Source organism: Bactrocera latifrons, unplaced genomic scaffold, assembly GCF_001853355.1.
Source record: "Bactrocera latifrons isolate USDA-ARS-PBARC rearing strain unplaced genomic scaffold, ASM185335v1 scaffold_120, whole genome shotgun sequence".
NCBI classification, from domain to species: domain Eukaryota; kingdom Metazoa; phylum Arthropoda; class Insecta; order Diptera; family Tephritidae; genus Bactrocera; species Bactrocera latifrons.
The window spans coordinates 505,385-524,663 of NW_017534631.1; the positions used below are offsets into that span (position 1 = coordinate 505,385).

At 38.8% G+C, this 19,279-nt stretch overlaps 1 protein-coding gene across 3 annotated transcripts in view; it reads left to right on the forward strand.

The window, feature by feature from the left end:
• LOC108978335 overlaps positions 1 to 16,365 on the forward strand; it is a 43,353-nt gene extending 26,988 nt beyond the window's left edge. The window contains exons 1-4 of one of the 3 annotated variants that reach the window (XR_001994100.1): positions 2,892 to 2,957; positions 5,298 to 6,452; positions 15,211 to 15,665; positions 15,718 to 16,365. Coding sequence is in view for 1 of the 3 variants with exons in the window: in XM_018948559.1 (XP_018804104.1) it covers positions 6,018 to 6,452; positions 15,211 to 15,570 (795 nt within the window). In the remaining 2 variants the exon portion in view is untranslated. Of the gene's footprint in view, positions 1 to 2,891; positions 2,958 to 5,297; positions 6,453 to 15,210 lie in introns of those variants that run through there. The other 2 variants (XR_001994099.1, XM_018948559.1) reach the window with 2 other exon arrangements.
• The last annotated feature ends 2,914 nt before the right edge of the window (positions 16,366 to 19,279 follow it).

A 19,279-nucleotide genomic window follows, 5' to 3' on the forward strand; every position in this document is an offset into this window, starting at 1 on the left:
GTTGAAACACATTCAAATTGCTCCTGCTGTATGGAATTCGGATACCGAAGATTTTGGAACAACAATAATATTAATTGATAATACTTTCTCTCACATCTCCGTTGAATACTCTTAATAATATCAGTATTCACAGCTTGAAGAAAACGTGCAAGTTGCTTAGTTAGCTCACTGCTCGAAATTCACAGAGTAAAGTGATAACTTTTCAACTGCAAGTGCAAGTAACTCCTTACTTAATCAAATAAGTTTTTCTTGGACTTACGGTATAAATATACATGTGTACTTGGCATCTGAAAATTCTACTCAAAAGCATTTGGACCGAAGTTTCACCAGTAAAAACTTACTGCCAAAATTTTCAACGTACGTATATAGCATTGGCACATATTTATATTATAAACAAAGAACAAGGGTAGTTTTAAAATATCACCGAATTTTTGTTAAGACAAGAAAAAATGCTAGCTTCGGTTGTCAAAAGTAAAAAAGTTTTTCACAAAAGCACTTTATTCCGCTCGTTCAGAAAAGGACATGTGAAAAATTTCAGATCAATGTCTCGAAAACTGAGGTACTAATTTGTGTATATACAGACGGACAAAGAGACGGAGCTCAGTTCAGCTTTTCAACCTGATCTTTTATATTTATATTTTATGGGAACTCCATATACCATCGTAATAAAATTTACATTAAGCAGCCTTGAACATAAAATAAGCTAAGTCGGTCCATTCTTTCTTCTGGCTCCTATATGAATTCTAAAGAAGAATTTCGGTTCGTAAACTAAGTAAAATAGTGCTTAAAAGTAATTAAATCGATGCATATTTTTCCTAAAAAGATATTTATCAGACAATATTTATATGAGATGTATGTTTTATTAAATATGTCATTCAATACCAAAAATAACCGAAATCAGTTCCCACGTTTGGCTAGACCACATATAAGTTGCTTATAACGGTGTTTTCAATAAGACCACTACAAACATTTTTTTTTATTAAATTAATACATTATGTATTGAACGCGATTTCGGTTACGTGGCCATCACGTGCACGGTTGCAGAAGTCCAGACGCTGAACCCAATTTTCGACGGTTTTCAAGCATAAATCGGCCGATTCTGCTACAACTTCACTTTCCGAGTTCGTACGAAGTTCATCAATCGTCGCTTACTCTTTGGCATAGACTTGACGTAGCCTCACAGAAAATAGTTTAATGGTGTCAAATCTGGGCCATTTTGGTTTTCAATTAATCGATTGTGCCATTCGCTGTGTGGCTTGTGGCGCCGTTCTGTTGGAACCACATATTGTCCAAGTACATGTCATCCAATTCGGGTCAAAAATATTCGGTTATCATTGAGCGGTGGCGATTCCCATTCAAAGTCTTGATCATCACAGAAAAAGTACCGCCCAATGATGTCACCGGCCCATAAAGCGCACCAAACTGTAATTTTTTCGGGATGCAATGATAACTCATCGAGTTCGTGTGGATTTCTGTCTGGCCAGTAACGCATATTTTGCTGATTCACGAAGCCATTCAGCCATAAATGACCTCATCGCTGAAGAAGATTTTTCGATGAAAATCAGGATCATTTTCAAGTTATTGCTCAGCCCAGTTCACAAACATACGACGATTCTTTTGGTCAAGCGGCTTCAGTTCTTACATCAATTTGATCTTGTTGACAAAAATCTTTTCGGAAAATTCGGCACAACGACGTCGCAGAGATGCCCAACACTTGAGAACCGCGTATGAGAGACTGACTTAGGTTTTCAATAATATTCTCCACTCTGGGGCACTTCTATGTTTCACTAGCACGGGAAGATTTTGTACTGTATCTGTGGATTCAAATATTTCCATTGGACGCCCAATTGTTGATCTGACTCTATGGCGTCCATAAATGAACGTAGCATATTGTTGGATCGTATATCTTTCCATGGCATAATGGCAAAACTTACTAAAGAGAAAAGAGCGGGAAAAAATATGGCGTCGTTTGCTGTCCCTATCGGTCTACTTTTGTGGGGTCGTTTTGAAAAAACCCGTAGCGAACTCTATCCTGTATATATTCGGCAGTACGAAATTTATCTCAGTAAAATTGAAATCGTATATAAAAGTCAATCGATACTTCGTAAACAAATTGGATCACACTAGCCCTTAATAGTTAGCTGATTTCTAAGTTTGGTTTGATACGAAGTAGATGAAATCGGTCCATACTTTCCTATGGACTTTCATTCACCGATGGCTTAGTATCAATCATACTCACTTACAGTTTAAAGTTCGTATAACAAAAATGCACTAACTTATCAAGCAAACCTCGTTAAAATAGAGCCTACTGCTTTCCTACACTTTTTATATGTACTCGTATTGAAAAAGTACTTTTACTTTATTCAATTCGCTTCAAACTTTTTCCGAACTCATCAAATACAATTCCACTACACGAGCGCAACTGCATGGATGAGGATTTAAAATTTATGAATTTTATCACTTTCCGCCAAAGTATTGCAAGGCCAAATTCAGCAATTTTTCCGATATGATTATTGCTGGTATTAAAAAGCTAAAGAAAAACAAATAAAATGAAAAATGTATTTGCGCTTGGCTTAATTATTTTCATAACTCCCATATCGTCACCTGAAATTCAAAATAACGTATCATCAAAAAAATCGAAATTGGGTGTCTTATTGAATACGCTTCACTACTTCAAATTACATACATAATATTACATATGTTCAACATTTTCAGATTATGCGCTCAGATATAAACCAGTTTTAACCATTATTAAAATTTTTTTCACTCATGTTCCTTTTTATTTCGTGTTTCATTCATGTCACTGTAAATTTCCGAAAATGTTGCTACGTTATTTTGCATTTCAGGTGGCGATATATACTATATATGGTTAAGAGAGTGCGTGAAGTATACTTTCCAAAGTGCAGCCAGATAGACCTGATTCAATGGAGTGGATTGGAAATAAGCGATTAATAAAAGTTAAGAAATTTAGTCCTTCAGATAAGCGTTGTTATTGAATCTGTCAATTTTATTATTAATTTGTGCATTAAAGCACTAAACATATTCGATGATTTTCCTATTTTGAGACATTGAGTGACACTATAGTTTAAAGTTGTAGGAGTATAGATTAGGTTAGCTTAGATGGCTGATCAAAGATCCCACGTGAATTACTATATGCAGTTCTTTGTGAGGCCATAGAAAAGAGATACTCCTGTGTTCGAACTCTAAATTAGTAAAACTAATTTGGTGAGATGTCTGAAGGTATGCGCTTCCAAGTGTTTAAGTTTTGACCACCCAAAAGCCGGACAGTCAAGAAGGAAGTGTTGATGGTGTCTGGTACGATTCCCAAAAGGCTTTTACGACCGCGTAAGTACCGATGGTGGCCCAGACCTGGCAAGTTAGCCCAGCTATTTAGGAGTAGGACACAAGAGGATACGGGAGTACCGATCCGCTCACATTCTACCGATAGCGGTTCTACGGTACCTTTTATTGCTAGATCATCAGCTGTACTCCGTCATAGCTTGACATCCATACCAGTCTTATCACAAAGCCACAAGTGCTATCGATAGCGAGGTTAGGCACTCTTTGACCATTCCTGAACGCACTGTTAATGAGTTCAAGGCTAGTATTGCCGCTCTGCTATCTAGTCACTTCTCTGGAAGCCATTGCAGTAGTAAGGAAGTCAGAAACTGGAGATGATAGAGAGCTCCTGACAGTAAACCCCTCCATCAACCTTCCCCCACGCTTTAAACCATCCGTGGAGAAGCTCAAGAAGTGCCCCTAATACCCGTTTCTTCGAGAATGGTTATGTACAATTAATTTTCTTAAGAACCAATGAATTTTTCCGAACAAATTTCCTAAGGATGATTTATTTTTCAATGAGACGGCGGAATTTTATTGCGAAACCACATTAAAACTACTTGTATTATTGAAAAATATGAAGTTAGTACAGATTAAACAATCTCAAATTTTCAGTGAATTTTAATAATATTTGGGGTCTACAAGTTTTAAGAACATAATTCAGGGGTACAACGGGTGAAGTGTGGCCTTGTAGAAAGTCTATGAGCACAAATAAACATTGTAGTGGGAATAGGTTAATAGGAATCGAGCTCTTTGTCTTATATATCTGATCCAATACAATATTAAAGGCTTCACGACGAAGGCTGTATGCTAGTAATAGGCGGAATAAATTTCAGATATCAAAAGTTTGAAATGAAAGTAATAAATGGGATTGTACTCTTTTCCAAGTCCTTTCTAGTAACAATGAAATCCACTCTATAGAAGTTTACACCGCAACTTAAGGGTTACCGTGCGCTACCGGTATATACTTTGTCACATATATTCACAAAACACGGATAAATTCTAAGAACTTGCAGGACGCTATTTAGGTGATGTGATGCCAATCTCTATATATGGATGCAAGGGTCTTGAGCTTGCTACTACAGAAATTTTATTACAATTTCCGGGTGCTTTTTCGACTCAATGTAGTTCCATGTTGCAAAAACCGGGCAATACTCATGTTGGATAAAAGCTTCTAGTGCCTGAAGAATCCGGTGAGAATGCGATTAATACGCGGAATTTGTCTCTGGGGAAATTAATAATTTCTTTAAACCTCGCTAGGTTGTAGCCTTCCGTTGCTTGCTGGCAATTACTTTCTCTACCCATTCTTTCCTCCATGCGACTCCTTTATGTAGTGGGGCCAGAGTCAATGGAGCAATAGAACCATGATTAATGGTACCTAAATTGGATGGATTTTGATGTGGACGACCTTTAGTTCCAACAAGACGGCGCTACAGGCCATACAGCCAACGAACGAATCAATTTAGAGAAAGAAACTTTTGGTGAACGCATTATCTCACATCGTGGGCTTTAAGCGCAGCGAAGAACGTGTGATTTAATACCGCTAGATTATTTTTTTGGGGGTTTTGTGGGGATTTGTGAAGTCGCTTATCTGTTCAGATGCGACTGCGACGATGAACGCGAAGAGAATATTCGGCGCACTATTACTGACATACGACTTTGATTATGATCCTTTCAACAAATACCGAGAATTTATAATGTGCGGCTCCGACCTTAGATCTTTCTTATTTATGTCGCATAAATCATATTGCAAATAAAAATACTCATTACATTTCATTGAGATTGAAAGGCGCTCATATTCGGTAAATGAGGAAAGTAGGCATTTGTCAGTAGCGAACAGTTTTAAATGAGAGTTGCCACATGTCAAAGGCATTACAAGTGATTCCAACCCTTTTTTAAAATGCTCATTAAAATAAAATCCATAGTTTTTAACCGTTTTTCGATTTTTTTTCTTACAGCGATAAACAAAAATGGAATTAGTAAATAACGTACAAAGAAATATACCTACTTAAAGTTACATACATAAGGAATATAGAGCCCTATCATAAATAGTATAATACATAGATGGTAAATATTCCAAGTGTTTAAATGAGCAAATCCGTTCAAGCCATTGGCAGAATGAAATATTCATAAAGGCAAATCCAAAACGTGCGACTACGCAGGAATTACCCGCCAAGAAAACAAGCGTGAAAATACAAATACCGCATTGCTGTATGGGTGTATATGTGCATATGAGTAAGTGAGAGGCTGGGTAATGACGCCGAGTGCGTGACTGTCGACAGCAATCATCATATCTAGTAGAAAATCTGCACCACCGTCAATCACGCCAATGTCAACAGTTCGTCTTCAACAAGTGCAACACATCCATCATTATTACCAAAAGGAGCAACAAGAGACAGCACAGCAACACCGCAGCCCAGCAGACAACAGCGACGCAATCGCACAGAAATAAATTTAAATAATGCTTGTAACTAGCTTTCTAATGCATTCTACGCCGATTTAAGTGAGCTCACGTCACCAGCCCAACCACTTAACGCAATCCCTACCCGATAAGCACTCGAAACTTAGGAAGCTATTGCCAACATCGAAGTGGATGCGACACCATCGAACCACAGCGACACTCGTAAAATATTTGAACTACACATAGAGAAGGTATCCGCGAGGAGGGAGGCAGAAAAATGTTCGATACGAAATGGTTGCCTGCCGCCTGTGGCAGTTTGGCACCCGCTCTTATACCGCCCGCTCACATGTTGGTGTTGGCCTACTTTTGGGAAAATTACTCGCGCTACGTTGATAAGCACTTTTGTACATGCTCCTGCTGGGACACCATATTCAAAGGGCCCTACGAGTCGGGTGTTGCCTCATACAAGCATCTCTACTTCAATGTCACACAAAATTCATTCAAAATGTGGCTGCTCACTGTATTCGCTGTTATTGCGCTTTATGAATGCATTAAACAGTTGATTGCGTTGATATTGCAACAACGTTGTCGCTACTCGATGTTGTTGCTCTTCTCGCTGTCGATATTTTCACACTATTATGCCTGGTGGGCGTACATAAATTACTACAACGATGACTATTACCAGCAATGGAACCATCAGCTATTTTTTACGGTAAGTCCTCTACAGCTATGCATATGTATGCGGGCGTTTGTGTGTGTGTATAAGTATATTGCTGTAAGTAATAATAATCTCTGAAGGCAATGACTGAACCACTTTTAGCGCCGGCTCTCAAATGCTAAGTAAATATGTCATTGCAGGAGCTAAATGTGTCAATTTTCACTCGATTTAAAGAAATTTAATTCGAAACGCTGATGAAGAGCGTCAAATTTTAAGTGTTTAGCATATTAATTTGAATTTAATGTGTACTAACACCTCAAAGCCTTAGATAATAGTATACAACTTTACCTGCGGAGAAGAAAGATATTAAATTCGCAGCAACACTGGCTTAATGATAGCTTAAATGCAGTAGTTAAGGAATAGAAATAAATAAATGTTTTTACTGCGTCCTGAGTTCTATTGTGTTCTTCTAGCTTTCACACTAGCTCACGAACACTCAACACTCAGATGAATCTTTGGATATTAATACGCCATATTGAGGCAATGCCCTCCCGACTCGGATATATAGATCCAAGCTTGGATATATAGATCCAAACCTGCGTTGCCGTTCCCATGTTAAAAAGTCGATTGCGAGTCTTCCCTTATCGGTATAAAAAACCATTAATAACCGGATTTTGTCACCCACCAGGATACTGGGCTCCGATCCCGCAAATCTAGAACCATTGCAATGAGAACAAGTTATTTAGCCTAGCCGTTCCCCCGACACTTTTGTAACCCGACACGCAAATCAGGTCAACTCAGTTGCAGATTGACAAGCTGTTCAGCTGTTTTCCCCTCACCAATACTATTTAGATTTTATATCGTAAGGTGATCAGTTTTTCGTAAGCCAAAACAACCAATTAATCGGGTTAAAAACGGAATAAGTTTATAAAAGATTAGCCTTTAACCTCCAGCCTTCTCTTCGCATATTCTCTATAAAAACTTCGGTCAACATCTTCTCGATTATACCACCTCAAACAATGCTGTAAACTAATGAAACTTATATTCAGATCTATCTGTATAATTTTAAGTGGTCACACTTATTACATTTCTTAAGGGTTGAGATAAAAATATACAGGGTGACAAGAAACCTATTGATGCTACCTAAGCCCTGATGGACTTACTACACATACATTTTTTGAAAAAGGTTTTGCAGATGACATCTTCAGTCATCATCATCACACCATGACTTAAAGACTGTCTATTTATTACAAGATAATATTTGATTCCATATATGAACAGAGGATAACAGAAGGAATTCACCCACATCGTTTCATTTATTTTTCGATTACCACTTTTATATAATATGTTGTTTTAAAATAAAATAATATTGTTCACCTTACGGTTGTTTGCGACGTTTAAAACTAATTGGGCTGGGCAAGACAAGGCGTGTTGAATTTCGAGTGACTGTCTGTCCTTCCGTCTGTCCGTGCAAGCGATAACTTGAGTAAAAATTAAGATACTATATATTGAAGAAACTTGGTCCTGGCATCATTGTCACCCCCACAAAATCCTGTTAATTAAAAGAATATAAAGCGCTATAACTAAGTTACAAATTAAGGCTTAGACGTAGTGCAGAAGTTTGTAGAGATGAGAGGCAACAGTAAGATGAAAATTTTCAAGAAGTGGGTGTAACCACGGTGTAATACATATCTTACAAGCGTTGAAAGATATACCAGCAAAACTACCAAAGACCAGGGCCAATACTATCAGTGCCTCCTCAGATGGTGTGAAAACTGTTGAAATTGGATAGTAACCATGCTCACATACCATATAACTGTTATGTTGAAAACTACTAAAGTGCGAGAACTTAATAAATAAAAATGGAATGGACGTGGCACAGCCCTCCCTCCAATACGTGAAACCAATATCTCGGGAATTACTAGTCTACTTTAAACCAAATTTAGTGCATGACCTTATTTTGAGACTCCTATTCTACAACGCAAAAATTACCAAATTTACAATTACAACTACTAACCCTATAACTTCTTCTTCTTCTTTACTGGCATAGACACCGCTACGCGGTTATAACTGAGTTAACAATAGCGCTCCATTTCTTCTTTTCACAATGTAGCGTAAATTGGATATTTCAAGCAAAGCCAGGTCTTTCCGGGCTTTCCAACGGAGTGGAGGTCTTCATCTGCTTCCTTGGCGGGTACTGAGCTGAAGTTTTTCATCCCTTCGGATGCCACTGCAGCATACAGCAGACGGGGATGTTGAGTGACTTGTAGAGTTTGATGTTTGTTGGTCAAGAGTGGACTCTACATCTTAATTTCCTACTCAGTTCGAAGTAACACCTGTTGGCAAGAGTTATTTTGCTTAGATTTCAAGGCTGGTATTGTTGTTGGTGTTGTTGCTGGTTCGAAGATAGACTAAATTATCCTTGACTTCAAAGTTATGACTGCAATTCACTACAATACCAATTTGCTTCGCTTCTTTGTCCAAGCAGGAGAAAACCGAACTACACTCTTTTAGAAGATTGCCCCTTCTGCATTCAGCTCTGCATTTCGAATTATTTTCTCCAGCTGTAGATTAAAGAAGTCGCACAATAGGGAGTCTCCTTGTCGTTTGATATAGAACGGTTCGGAGAAATCCTTTATGATCCTGACGGCGATTTTGGCGATATTGCTCAATGTCAGTTTACACAGTCGTATTAGTTTTCCGGGGATACCAAATTCAGACATCGTGGCAGCTCTTTTACGTGCTCTCAAAAGCAATTTTGAAATTGACGAAGAGATCTTATGAGAGCTGCCCCCGCCACAATGTCATAATCGTGTCAGATCTTTCAAACTTCGGGTGTACTTTATACCGATTGTATCGATATCTTAACAAAAGTAAACGTATAAAATTCGATATACTACAGCTTAATTACGAATATATGAGAAATTGACCACGAACGAATCCAACCACCATGTGCTAAGAGTGATCCATTTCGAGGTTGCCCTACTTTTTCTAATAATAAACACAGAAATCTTAAATTTAATGGGGAATGTTTATTATCATTCATTATCTCTTTCAATTGTTGGCCGCGGCTATGTCTTAGATGGGCCATCCGTTGAGTCCAATTTTCGATGACTCACAGAAAAATACTAACGGTGTGATATCACGCGATCTTGTTGGCCCAAAACGTCACCGAAGTGTTCTCTCAATAAGTGCATTGATTGATGCAGTATGTGGGAAGTAACGCCGTCTTATTGAAACCAAATGACGCCGAGATCACAAGTTTCAATTTCATTGACGGTTACGTTCTCACCGGCATCATTTTTGAAGAAATATGGACCGATAATTCCGCCGGCCTACAAAGAAACCGAATTCGATAAAATCCATTACTTTTGCAACATATTATTTTAATGCTATTAAGGTATGCCGCCTCTGCACTAACAATTGTCACACGCCGACCACAACTTTTCAGGCCAGACCATCTAAAGACAATTGTGAACCATACCTTTAAATTGTAAGTAAATCTTTTAGACTAAATAGCCAATAATTTTTGTCTGTTGCTTAGCAGTTAAATTTTAAAATTTGTTAGCAAACATCAACCATAGCAATCAATAAAATTAAGAAAACTAAACTCTTAAAATATTTGGGTTAACCTATGTATACAAATTATATTTATATCCTTTACAAATATTTGGTAATTTCAATACACTACGATGTGTAACTCATTAGACAAAGGATCTACTGTTTATTGCCTTCGTACCTGTTAATTGGATCATTACTGTACACACGTTATTCTGCTTACGCGCAAAGTGGCTCGTTGAATGTAAACTAATTACACATATTTTCTACACAAACGATTTTCCAAAGGCTAACACATAATCAAACACACACACATATATGTGCATAGTTGTACAAGTGCAGGGCATTTCATTTGCATATATAGACAGGTGTGCATTGATTTCTACCATGGTTAGCTTTAGCAATAAATAAGTGCTATAAATATCAAGCACTTAATTAAACGCTCACCTTATGCTGCTCTTGTATTCGACGATATTAATTAAAGTTAATAAAATGCATAGCCGAGGTAAAGAGCCAATAAATATGACGATAGAAATTGTGTGCAATATTTCATAAAAATTCACTTTTGGTTGGGTTTATATTAGATTGTTGTAATATGTATTATATATCTCAGACACACAAATTTACTTTGAACCTGCGTTTTGAAAAGTTTTTATATTATATGTCATTAGAATGCTTGAGATTTGATCTACCATATTTTTGTTTCAAAATTTTGATTATTATTATTTTTTTTTATATTATTGGAAGCGGTGAGCCAAGTCAGAAAACCACTTGAAGTCTGAACTCTTTTATAGAGGAGTTAATCTTATAGTTTCTGGATCCTGATACTCTCTATACTCTATCAAAACATTATTATGAGCCTGATGACCAGCGCTGCCAGGTTAACAATGTTCCGTTATATTTATGACAAAATGTCATAATCGATAGATAAGTTTAAGGAAATCGCATTTTGAAGTTTGGGCGAAAATTACATCGTTTATAAATTCTTCTCCAAACTAAAGTTAAGTAAAAAATGATCTATAGTCTAGCTTGGAGAAACACTTTAAATTTGAAACACTCAATCCAAATGTCAAATAACATATACTTTCACGGAGTTTTAGGCTTCGGCACACCTTTGCCACGTTATCAGCCGATTCATCGTCTGTTTCCTGGTCGTAAACTAGATTCAAGGCTCTTCGCCAGTAATAATACGTTTCATGACATCTTGGTAGTCGGAAAGAATTGTTTCAAGGCCGTTAACGCGAAGCTGTTTTTCGAAAAAACTTGGTGATTTTACAACTAATCGAGTCTAACTGTCTATTTTCAAGCACCAATTCTTTTATTTGATTGACGATTGATCATCTGTTGATGTTGATGACCGACGTGAATGTGGTTCGTCATCAATTCATTCTGGACCTTCTTTGATCAATCTGTGCCAATCAAAGACACTTTCTCGCGACAATCAATTACCACCGGAGTCCCTTTCCAATATTCTGAACGTTTCGGCACCAGAAATTTGATTTCGTGCACATACTTTAATGGAACTTCTTTGTTGAATGTTCCTCGATCAGATGCCCTGAAATCAGATACCAAGATAGCAAATTTCACGAAAAAAAACCACATATGTGTCGAATAAGGCGAAGATTGTCCCATAATAAGTTAGAATTTTTTCTTTTATAGTCTAAGAACTTTTCGGACCACTTACATATACATATATAAATATTCGAGTTTTTGAATATATTAGAAAAGTAAGTTAAGCAACATTTTTCCAGCGAGTCCTTTTCCTTTTGACTAATATAAAAGTTCAATGAAAATTGTAATGATTAATGGCATTTTGGTCAGAACTAGTATTTTCACATTTTACATCGTACCTACCGAAAGTTTTTCTGCCCACATATATTTGAAATGAAATCATCACATATTTTTGTTTTTTGCCACATAACAGAGAAAGAAAGAAAAGAGAAGAAAATCCAAACTTTGTAAAAGCTAAAGTTTCACTAACCAAACTTTTTTCGAAACCAATAACTCACTTAGCTTACCAGCTTCTGAACAGCTTATGATATTTTGGATAAAAAGCGCTTAATTTAGAGCAAATAAACAGACCAAAGTAGAATTTCAAGATTCCATGAAAAATGATTATGCTTTTTTATTGATTCGTAACTATTTTTCGACTTGAGTTTTTGCGCTTTACTACATTTATTTGGTTAAAGAGCTAAAATCGAGTTCAGACTGCATGATATATACGCAGCAATTTTGAATATATTTTCATTGATTTTTAAAATAAGTAAATAGGGATCTTAAATATAATTTATTGTACCACAATTTTTCTTCTTCTTTTTAAGGTCTATCTAACTAGCGAGTTGTAATTTTTTTCGTTCTGACTATCTGTCTCCTTGGTTGTGTGTGTCTTTTCCTAATTGGGTCGGTAGTCGCCTATGTGAGTTTGGCAGGGGACACGACAGCGCAGCAATCGTTTCTAAAGTTCATAATTTGACTTCAACTTGGATTACCAATTGATACCCATTCTACCGATAGCGGTTCTAGCGTGCCTTTCCTTACTCGCTCATCAGGAAGTCTGAAGCTGGAGCTAATAGAGAGTTCCTGTCAGTAAACCCCTCCACCAACCTTTCCCCGAAGCCTCAACCCATCCGTAAAGAAGCACACTGCACCACTCCTCCAACAACTTCTTCCCACCCACTAATCTCTCCCCGTATATGAGCATAGAGGAGCCGCCATGGTTCGGGTTGGCAAGTTTTTTAATCAGGTCGTTAACAATCAGGATTCATAGAAGAGAAGAGAGAACTCCACCTTGTCAGGTTCCCTTACTCACATTTCGTCGTGCACGGGCGTAGCCTCATTCCGTTTCAATGGAAGACTGAAAATGAGGTTTACCATATAAAGCATTTATGAAATCCCTAAATATGGAGGAAGGTCCCCAACAACGAAACGCAGTATCCACTGACTTTCCTTTACCATAAGCATGTTGCGCTCCTGATAAATGGTTTCTCCGGATGCGCCTCCTTATGAACCGACTTCGCTTTACCCAGTTTTGTTAGCCAGGTCGGAATTATGAATGACTTATAAAATTTGGTTCTTGTTTGCCGAGAGAGGACTTTTCTTCTCAATTGCCTACTCATTCCGAAGTAGCACCTATTGGCAAGAGTTATCCTGCGTTGGATCTATGACTTCAAAGTTGCGACTGTCAACAGTGACGTGAGWGCCAAGTCGCGAGTGCGTTGACTGTTTTTTTGATGACAGGAGATATTTCATCTATCAATATCATCGGCATACGCCAGCAGTTGTACACTCTTATAAAAGATTGTACCTGCTCGATTAAGTTCTGCACCTCGAATTATTTTCTCCAGCAGCAGGTTGAAGAAGTCGCATGAAAGGGAGTTGCCTTGTCTGAAACCTCGTTTGGTATCGAACGGCTCGAAGATTTCGCACGTGGTGAATATCTGGGCTTTAATCTTTCACACAATTCGCTCGATAGAACCTTATACGCGATGTTTAGGAGACTTCTCCCACGGTAGTTGGCGCAGATTGTGGGGTCTTCCTTTTTTGTGGATTGGTCAGAGCACACTCAAATTCCAATTCAAATGCTTTCGTTCTTATCAGTTCTTCACCTCCGTGTTCGAATAGCTCGGCCGGTAATCCATCGGCCCCCACCGCTTTGTTGTTCTTCAGGCGGGTAATTGCTATTCGAATTTCTTCATGGTCGGGCAATGGCACGTAAGGTCCATCGTCATCGATTAGGGAATCGGGTTCGCCTTCTCCTGGTGTTGTACGTTCACTGGCAGCATCGGTGACTAAATCACCTTTGGGGTTTTCAGTTTGCAAATGAGTCTCGCTTCCCTCTTCAACTATCGGTATCTATCCCATCCCTCACGTGTTGTGGTCGACCATTGCGAGGTAGGCAGTATGTTTTCTCTCCGTTGCGACACGGTACTCCTCGTCGTACCTGCTGTTCTTTTGCATTTTCCGAAAACCAATGGTTTCGGTTGCAGCTGTACGTAGGGAGTTTGAAATGCCGTCCCACAGTTCCCTTATACCTAGTTATTGACAAGTGCTCTCAGAGAGCAGTAGTGGCAGCCGAGTAGAAAATCGTTCCAGATAGCCGATGTGATGGCAGCTTCTCAACATCGAACCTTCCTTGTGTTTGTTGACATACGCTTTGCTGCACAGAGGTGGGTGCGAATCTTGGCTGCAACAAGATAGTGGGCTCGGAGCGTACTCATGTCTAGAATACTGAAGACGTGTTTTCCGTCTTTCACAACATGATCGATCTGGTTGGTGGCTTTTCGATATACTGGAATCTAGTACTACAGATAACCATATTTCGGGCCCCGGCGAAGTCGATCAGCCTCATCCCACTGATGTTTCGTCGTGGAGGCTGAATTTACCGACCGTGGTACCAACCTTTTTTGCCCACCCTGGCGTTAAAGTCGCCAAGCACGATTTTGACATCGTGACGGGCCAGCTCTCATAAGTCTGCTCCAATTGCTCATAGAAGGCATCTATGGTCACATCGTCCTTCTCTTCCATCAGGGTATGGGCGCAAATCAGCGATATGTTGAAGAACCTCGCTTTGATGCGGATTGTGGCTAGACGTTCAATCACCGGAGTGAATGATAGTACTCGGCGACGTTGTCTCTCTGTCACCACGAATCTCACACCAAAATTTCACTCCTTGATATGACCACTGTAGGAAATGCCACAAGGATTTACTCGTCTCAGTCCTTGTCCCGGCCATCGCATTTCTTCACTCTAACGAGGACATCAACCAGCTGGGCAGCAGCACCTTCCCAACTAAGGCACCGGATATTCCAGGTGCATGCCCTCAAATCATAGTCCTCAATTCGTTTACCATGGTCGTCATCAAAAGGGGGGTGACTCATCCGAGGCTTGGGGCCATATATAAAAAATAGTTTCTGGCCACTCCCTAGTGAATGGCTTTCAGAGAACTTTCCTCACTTGCGTGAACTCCCACACATGACTCCATCCTCCATCTAATTCACATAAATAGCTCGGTTAAAAAATTGTTCGTATACTATGTTCATTAATAGGATGACGACTAGAGAGGTATTCATGAACAACACAAAGAGTTGATTTAGTTTCAACAAGAAAGTGTAGGTTACTTGAAACTTAATCCTCACAAAAACTTACCGGAACTATGCGGACAGATAGGAGTCGATAAGAAAACAACCTAATACCAATAATATACCTAACAACATTTGCATTAAGTGTAATTTCTGCCTTTCACATGTTATTACAGGTAACCGAAATGATATCTTCCTTGCTGGTCATGCATCTCGCGAACACTACTAACACGGTCACATCGAAGAAAGTATTCTGCATTGTTGGCATCGCCATACTCCACATCACAGCCAGCAGTTTCGACCAGTTCTTCATGAATGTGGTGCGTGGCGAAGGTTATGCACATCAAATAGTACGAGATATCGGCTTTATGGTGCCAGATATACTGCAATTAATCATACCATTGTGGCTGTTCCGCAAGACGCGCAAGGAATCGTACACAACGCGTCCCTTTTACCGAGACCGCAATCTACACAAAGACATTGTGGCGATGTTATTCTTCGTGCTGGCGCTCTTTGTTGTCTGTACGATTTTGTGAGATAGAATTTTCCAATACCTGCAGATGATGAATAGTGAGGAGGAAGCGCGCGCAACGAGACGCATGAATCTGATGGCTCGACTATACTTCAATGTGTAAGGTAAATAATGTATATACTATACATATATACGTCTGTCTGAGTTACAGCAACAACAACCAAGTGTTGAATTGAGCTGCACGCGTTTGTTGGTGGATGCCGCTGAAGAGTTCTGAGCTTGCGGTGACACACTTTTTGCTGAAACTACTAAACGTTGGCGTGTAAGTCTAGATGTAGTTAGTTTTAGCAACAAAATATATGAAATACGTACTTATTTACTTATATATAGTATATATATATAGATACATAGATACATATACTTACATATATTAGAGTAAACCAAAGAACAAATTTTCCCCTCTCTAACCTTGTGATAACTGTGTTTCTTTGATATCCTTAGATTTTAACAAATTTAATCATATTTGTTTCAATTTCTTACCTGTAGTGATTATTATTTAGGTTCCTTAGGAAAGATGTTTTATAATCTAAACAATATTTAATATTAGAAGAGAGAGGGTGTTTAGCTGTCATTCACATACATACATATGTATATGCATTTGGTCAAATATTTTTAAACACTGAGTTGCATTCCTTGAAAATAGAACATATTATTACATGCATCGGCAGTCACACACTCTGTCTTTTCCTACCTTTATATGACTCAACTCTACACCCTTATCCAGTCTGCAGAAACCAGAATTAAGGACGTGGTTGTTGAGGTCGTTAATATTGTATCGGCGTATGCCAGCAGCTATACACTCTTATAGAAGATTGTACCTTCTCTACTTAGCTCTGCAGCTCCACTTATTTTCTCCAACAGTAGATTGAAGAAGTCGCACGAAAGGGAGTCGTTTTGTCTGAAACCTCGTTTGGTATTATTTTGGTATTGGTTACTTAACGTCAGTTTACACAGCCGTATTGGTTTTACGGGGATACCAAATTCAGACATAGCGGCAAAGAAGCAGCTCCTTTTCGTGCTATCAAAAGCAGCTTTGAAATGGACGAAGAGGTGATTTACGTCGATCCTCTTTTCACGGGTCTTTTCCAACATTTGACGCATGGTGAATATCTGGTCAGTTCTTGATTTTCCAGGTCCAATGTGGTCAGTTTGTTGACAGTGGGCTTTAATCTTTTACACAATACGCTCGATAGAGGAGGCGATTGAGCATTCTTATCTCACGGTAGACGCCGCAGATTGTGAAATCTCATTTTTTGTGGATTCGGCCAGCACACTTAAATTCCAATCATCGGGCATGCTTTCGTTCGACCATATTCTACAAAGAAGCTGATGCATGCTGCGCCGCCGTATTTGAATAGCTTGACCGGAATTTCATCGGACCCCGCCGCTTTGTTGTTCTTCAGCTGGGTAATTGCTATTTGAACTTCTTCATGGTCGGGCAATGGAACGTCCGCTGCATCATCACCGTCAGTTTTGTGATCGCTTGATTCCGTATTTTCTCTACATTCTACGCTGATGCTAATGCGCTCTAGATGGCTAATTGTTGAAAATACCGATTAAATAATGGAAAAGCGCCGAGGTGGTGATCATTAAGAGAGTACTTGTGCTCTATGTCAACGCTATGCTACACAGATTGATAATTACTCGTCTAAAGTTTCATGAGCATTCTTTTGAGATCTGAGGACAGAAAATAAGTTCCAGAAGACCAAATCTGGAGAATACGGTGAATGCGGAAAAAATTCGAAGCCTAATTCATGTATTTTTATACTCTCGCAACAAAGTTGCTAAAGAGAGTATTATAGTTTTGTTCACATAACGGTTGTTTATAAGTCCTAAAACTAAAAGAGTCAGATATAGGGTTATATATACCAAAGTGATCAGGGTGACGAGTAGAGTTGAAATCCGGATGTCTGTCCGTCCNCTAAAACTAAAAGAGTCAGATATAGGGTTATATATACCAAAGTGATCAGGGTGACGAGTAGAGTTGAAATCCGGATGTCTGTCCGTCCGTCCGTGCAAGCTGTAACTTGAGTAAAAATTGAGATATCGTGATGAAACTTGGTACACGTTAAGTTCGAAGATAGGCAAAATCGGCCCACTGCCACGCCCACAAAATGACGGAAACCGAAAACCTATAAAGTGTCATAACTAAGCCATAAAAAAAGATGTTAAAATGGAATTTGGCACAAAGGATCGCATTAGGGAGGGGCATATTTGGACGTAATTTTTTGGAAAAGTGGGCGTGGCCCCGCCCGCTACTAATTTTTTGGTACATATCTCAGAAACTACTATAGCTATGTCAACTAAACTGTATAGAGTCGTTTCTTTTAGGCATTTCCATATACAGTTCAAAAATGGAAGAAATCGGATAGTAACCACGCCCGCCTTCCATACAAAGGTTATGTTGAAAATCACTAAAAGTGCGTTAACCGACTAACAAAAAACGTCAGAAACACTAAATTTTATGGAAGAAATGTGAGAAAGAAGTTGCATCCAGGCTTTTTTTAAAAATTTAAAATGGGCTTGGCGTCGCCCACTTATGCACCAAAAACCATATCTCTGGAAGTACTCGACCGATTTCAATGAAATTCGGTACGTAATATTTTCTTAACACCCTGATGACATGTACCAAATATGGGTGAAATCGGTTCACAACCACGCCTGCAATCTCGATTATCAGTTTATCATGCGAGAGTATAAAATGTTCGGTGGCACCCGAACTTAGCCCTTCGTTACCTGTTCCTACTCTTTTCACTGGCTAGTCACACGGTACATTTCCTTAGTGAAACAGCACTTCCTTTTATCCGCAAAAGATGACGTTTTTCTGCGATTTTGTCCTTCAAACGGTCCATTAACGCTATGTAATAGTCGCTGTTGATTATTCTTCTTTTTTCAAGGTATGTAGTTAATAAAAGTTATCCCATGCGCATGTTGCTTTCCTTGTCACATATCGACGCAAAAATTTGGTTTTATTATGATATAACGTCTACAGTCACTGCTCCGAATCATCAACTCGTCGTTCTTTTTGGAGGAAAGAGAGCTCGCCCGGCACCCATTTTGCACAGAGCTTTCTCATACCCAAGTATTCGTGTATGATATGATGTACAAGTTGATAACTTTAGTGTGCCTGCCATATCGAACAACTTCACTTGACGATCTTCCAAAATTCGATTTGGACACTTTGAATGTTTCGTCGATAACAACCTCTTTTGAGTATCCACTGCGTTCTCCGTCTTCAAAAGGTGATATTTTATCAACACACCAAATTACTTTTTATCCAAATATTTCACGATAAGAAAATTTGCTTCACTCAAAATGATATATGTACATAATTCATAAACAAATGATCCGACAGCTGTCATATTTATACACACGCCTTTTAAAGGTCGGGACTAACAAAAAATTATATTGATTATACTCTAGTAGAGGCATCATCAAACCGGAACTTTTCATTAGTCAAAAAATATGCGCCTATTGGAGATTCCAAGTGCGGCCAGATCCTTCTACATCTGGTCTTTCCAGCGTGGTGAAGGTCTCCCTCGTCAAGAGTTATCCCGCGTTGGATTTCGACGCTGACGTTGTTGTTGGTGTTAATTCGGGTTCCAAGATAGAGGAAATTATCTACGACTTCGAAATTATGACTGTCAACAATTTCTGAACAACGCATTGTATTGATCTATGTGCTTCTAGCAATGGAAAGCAACGTGGAGTTT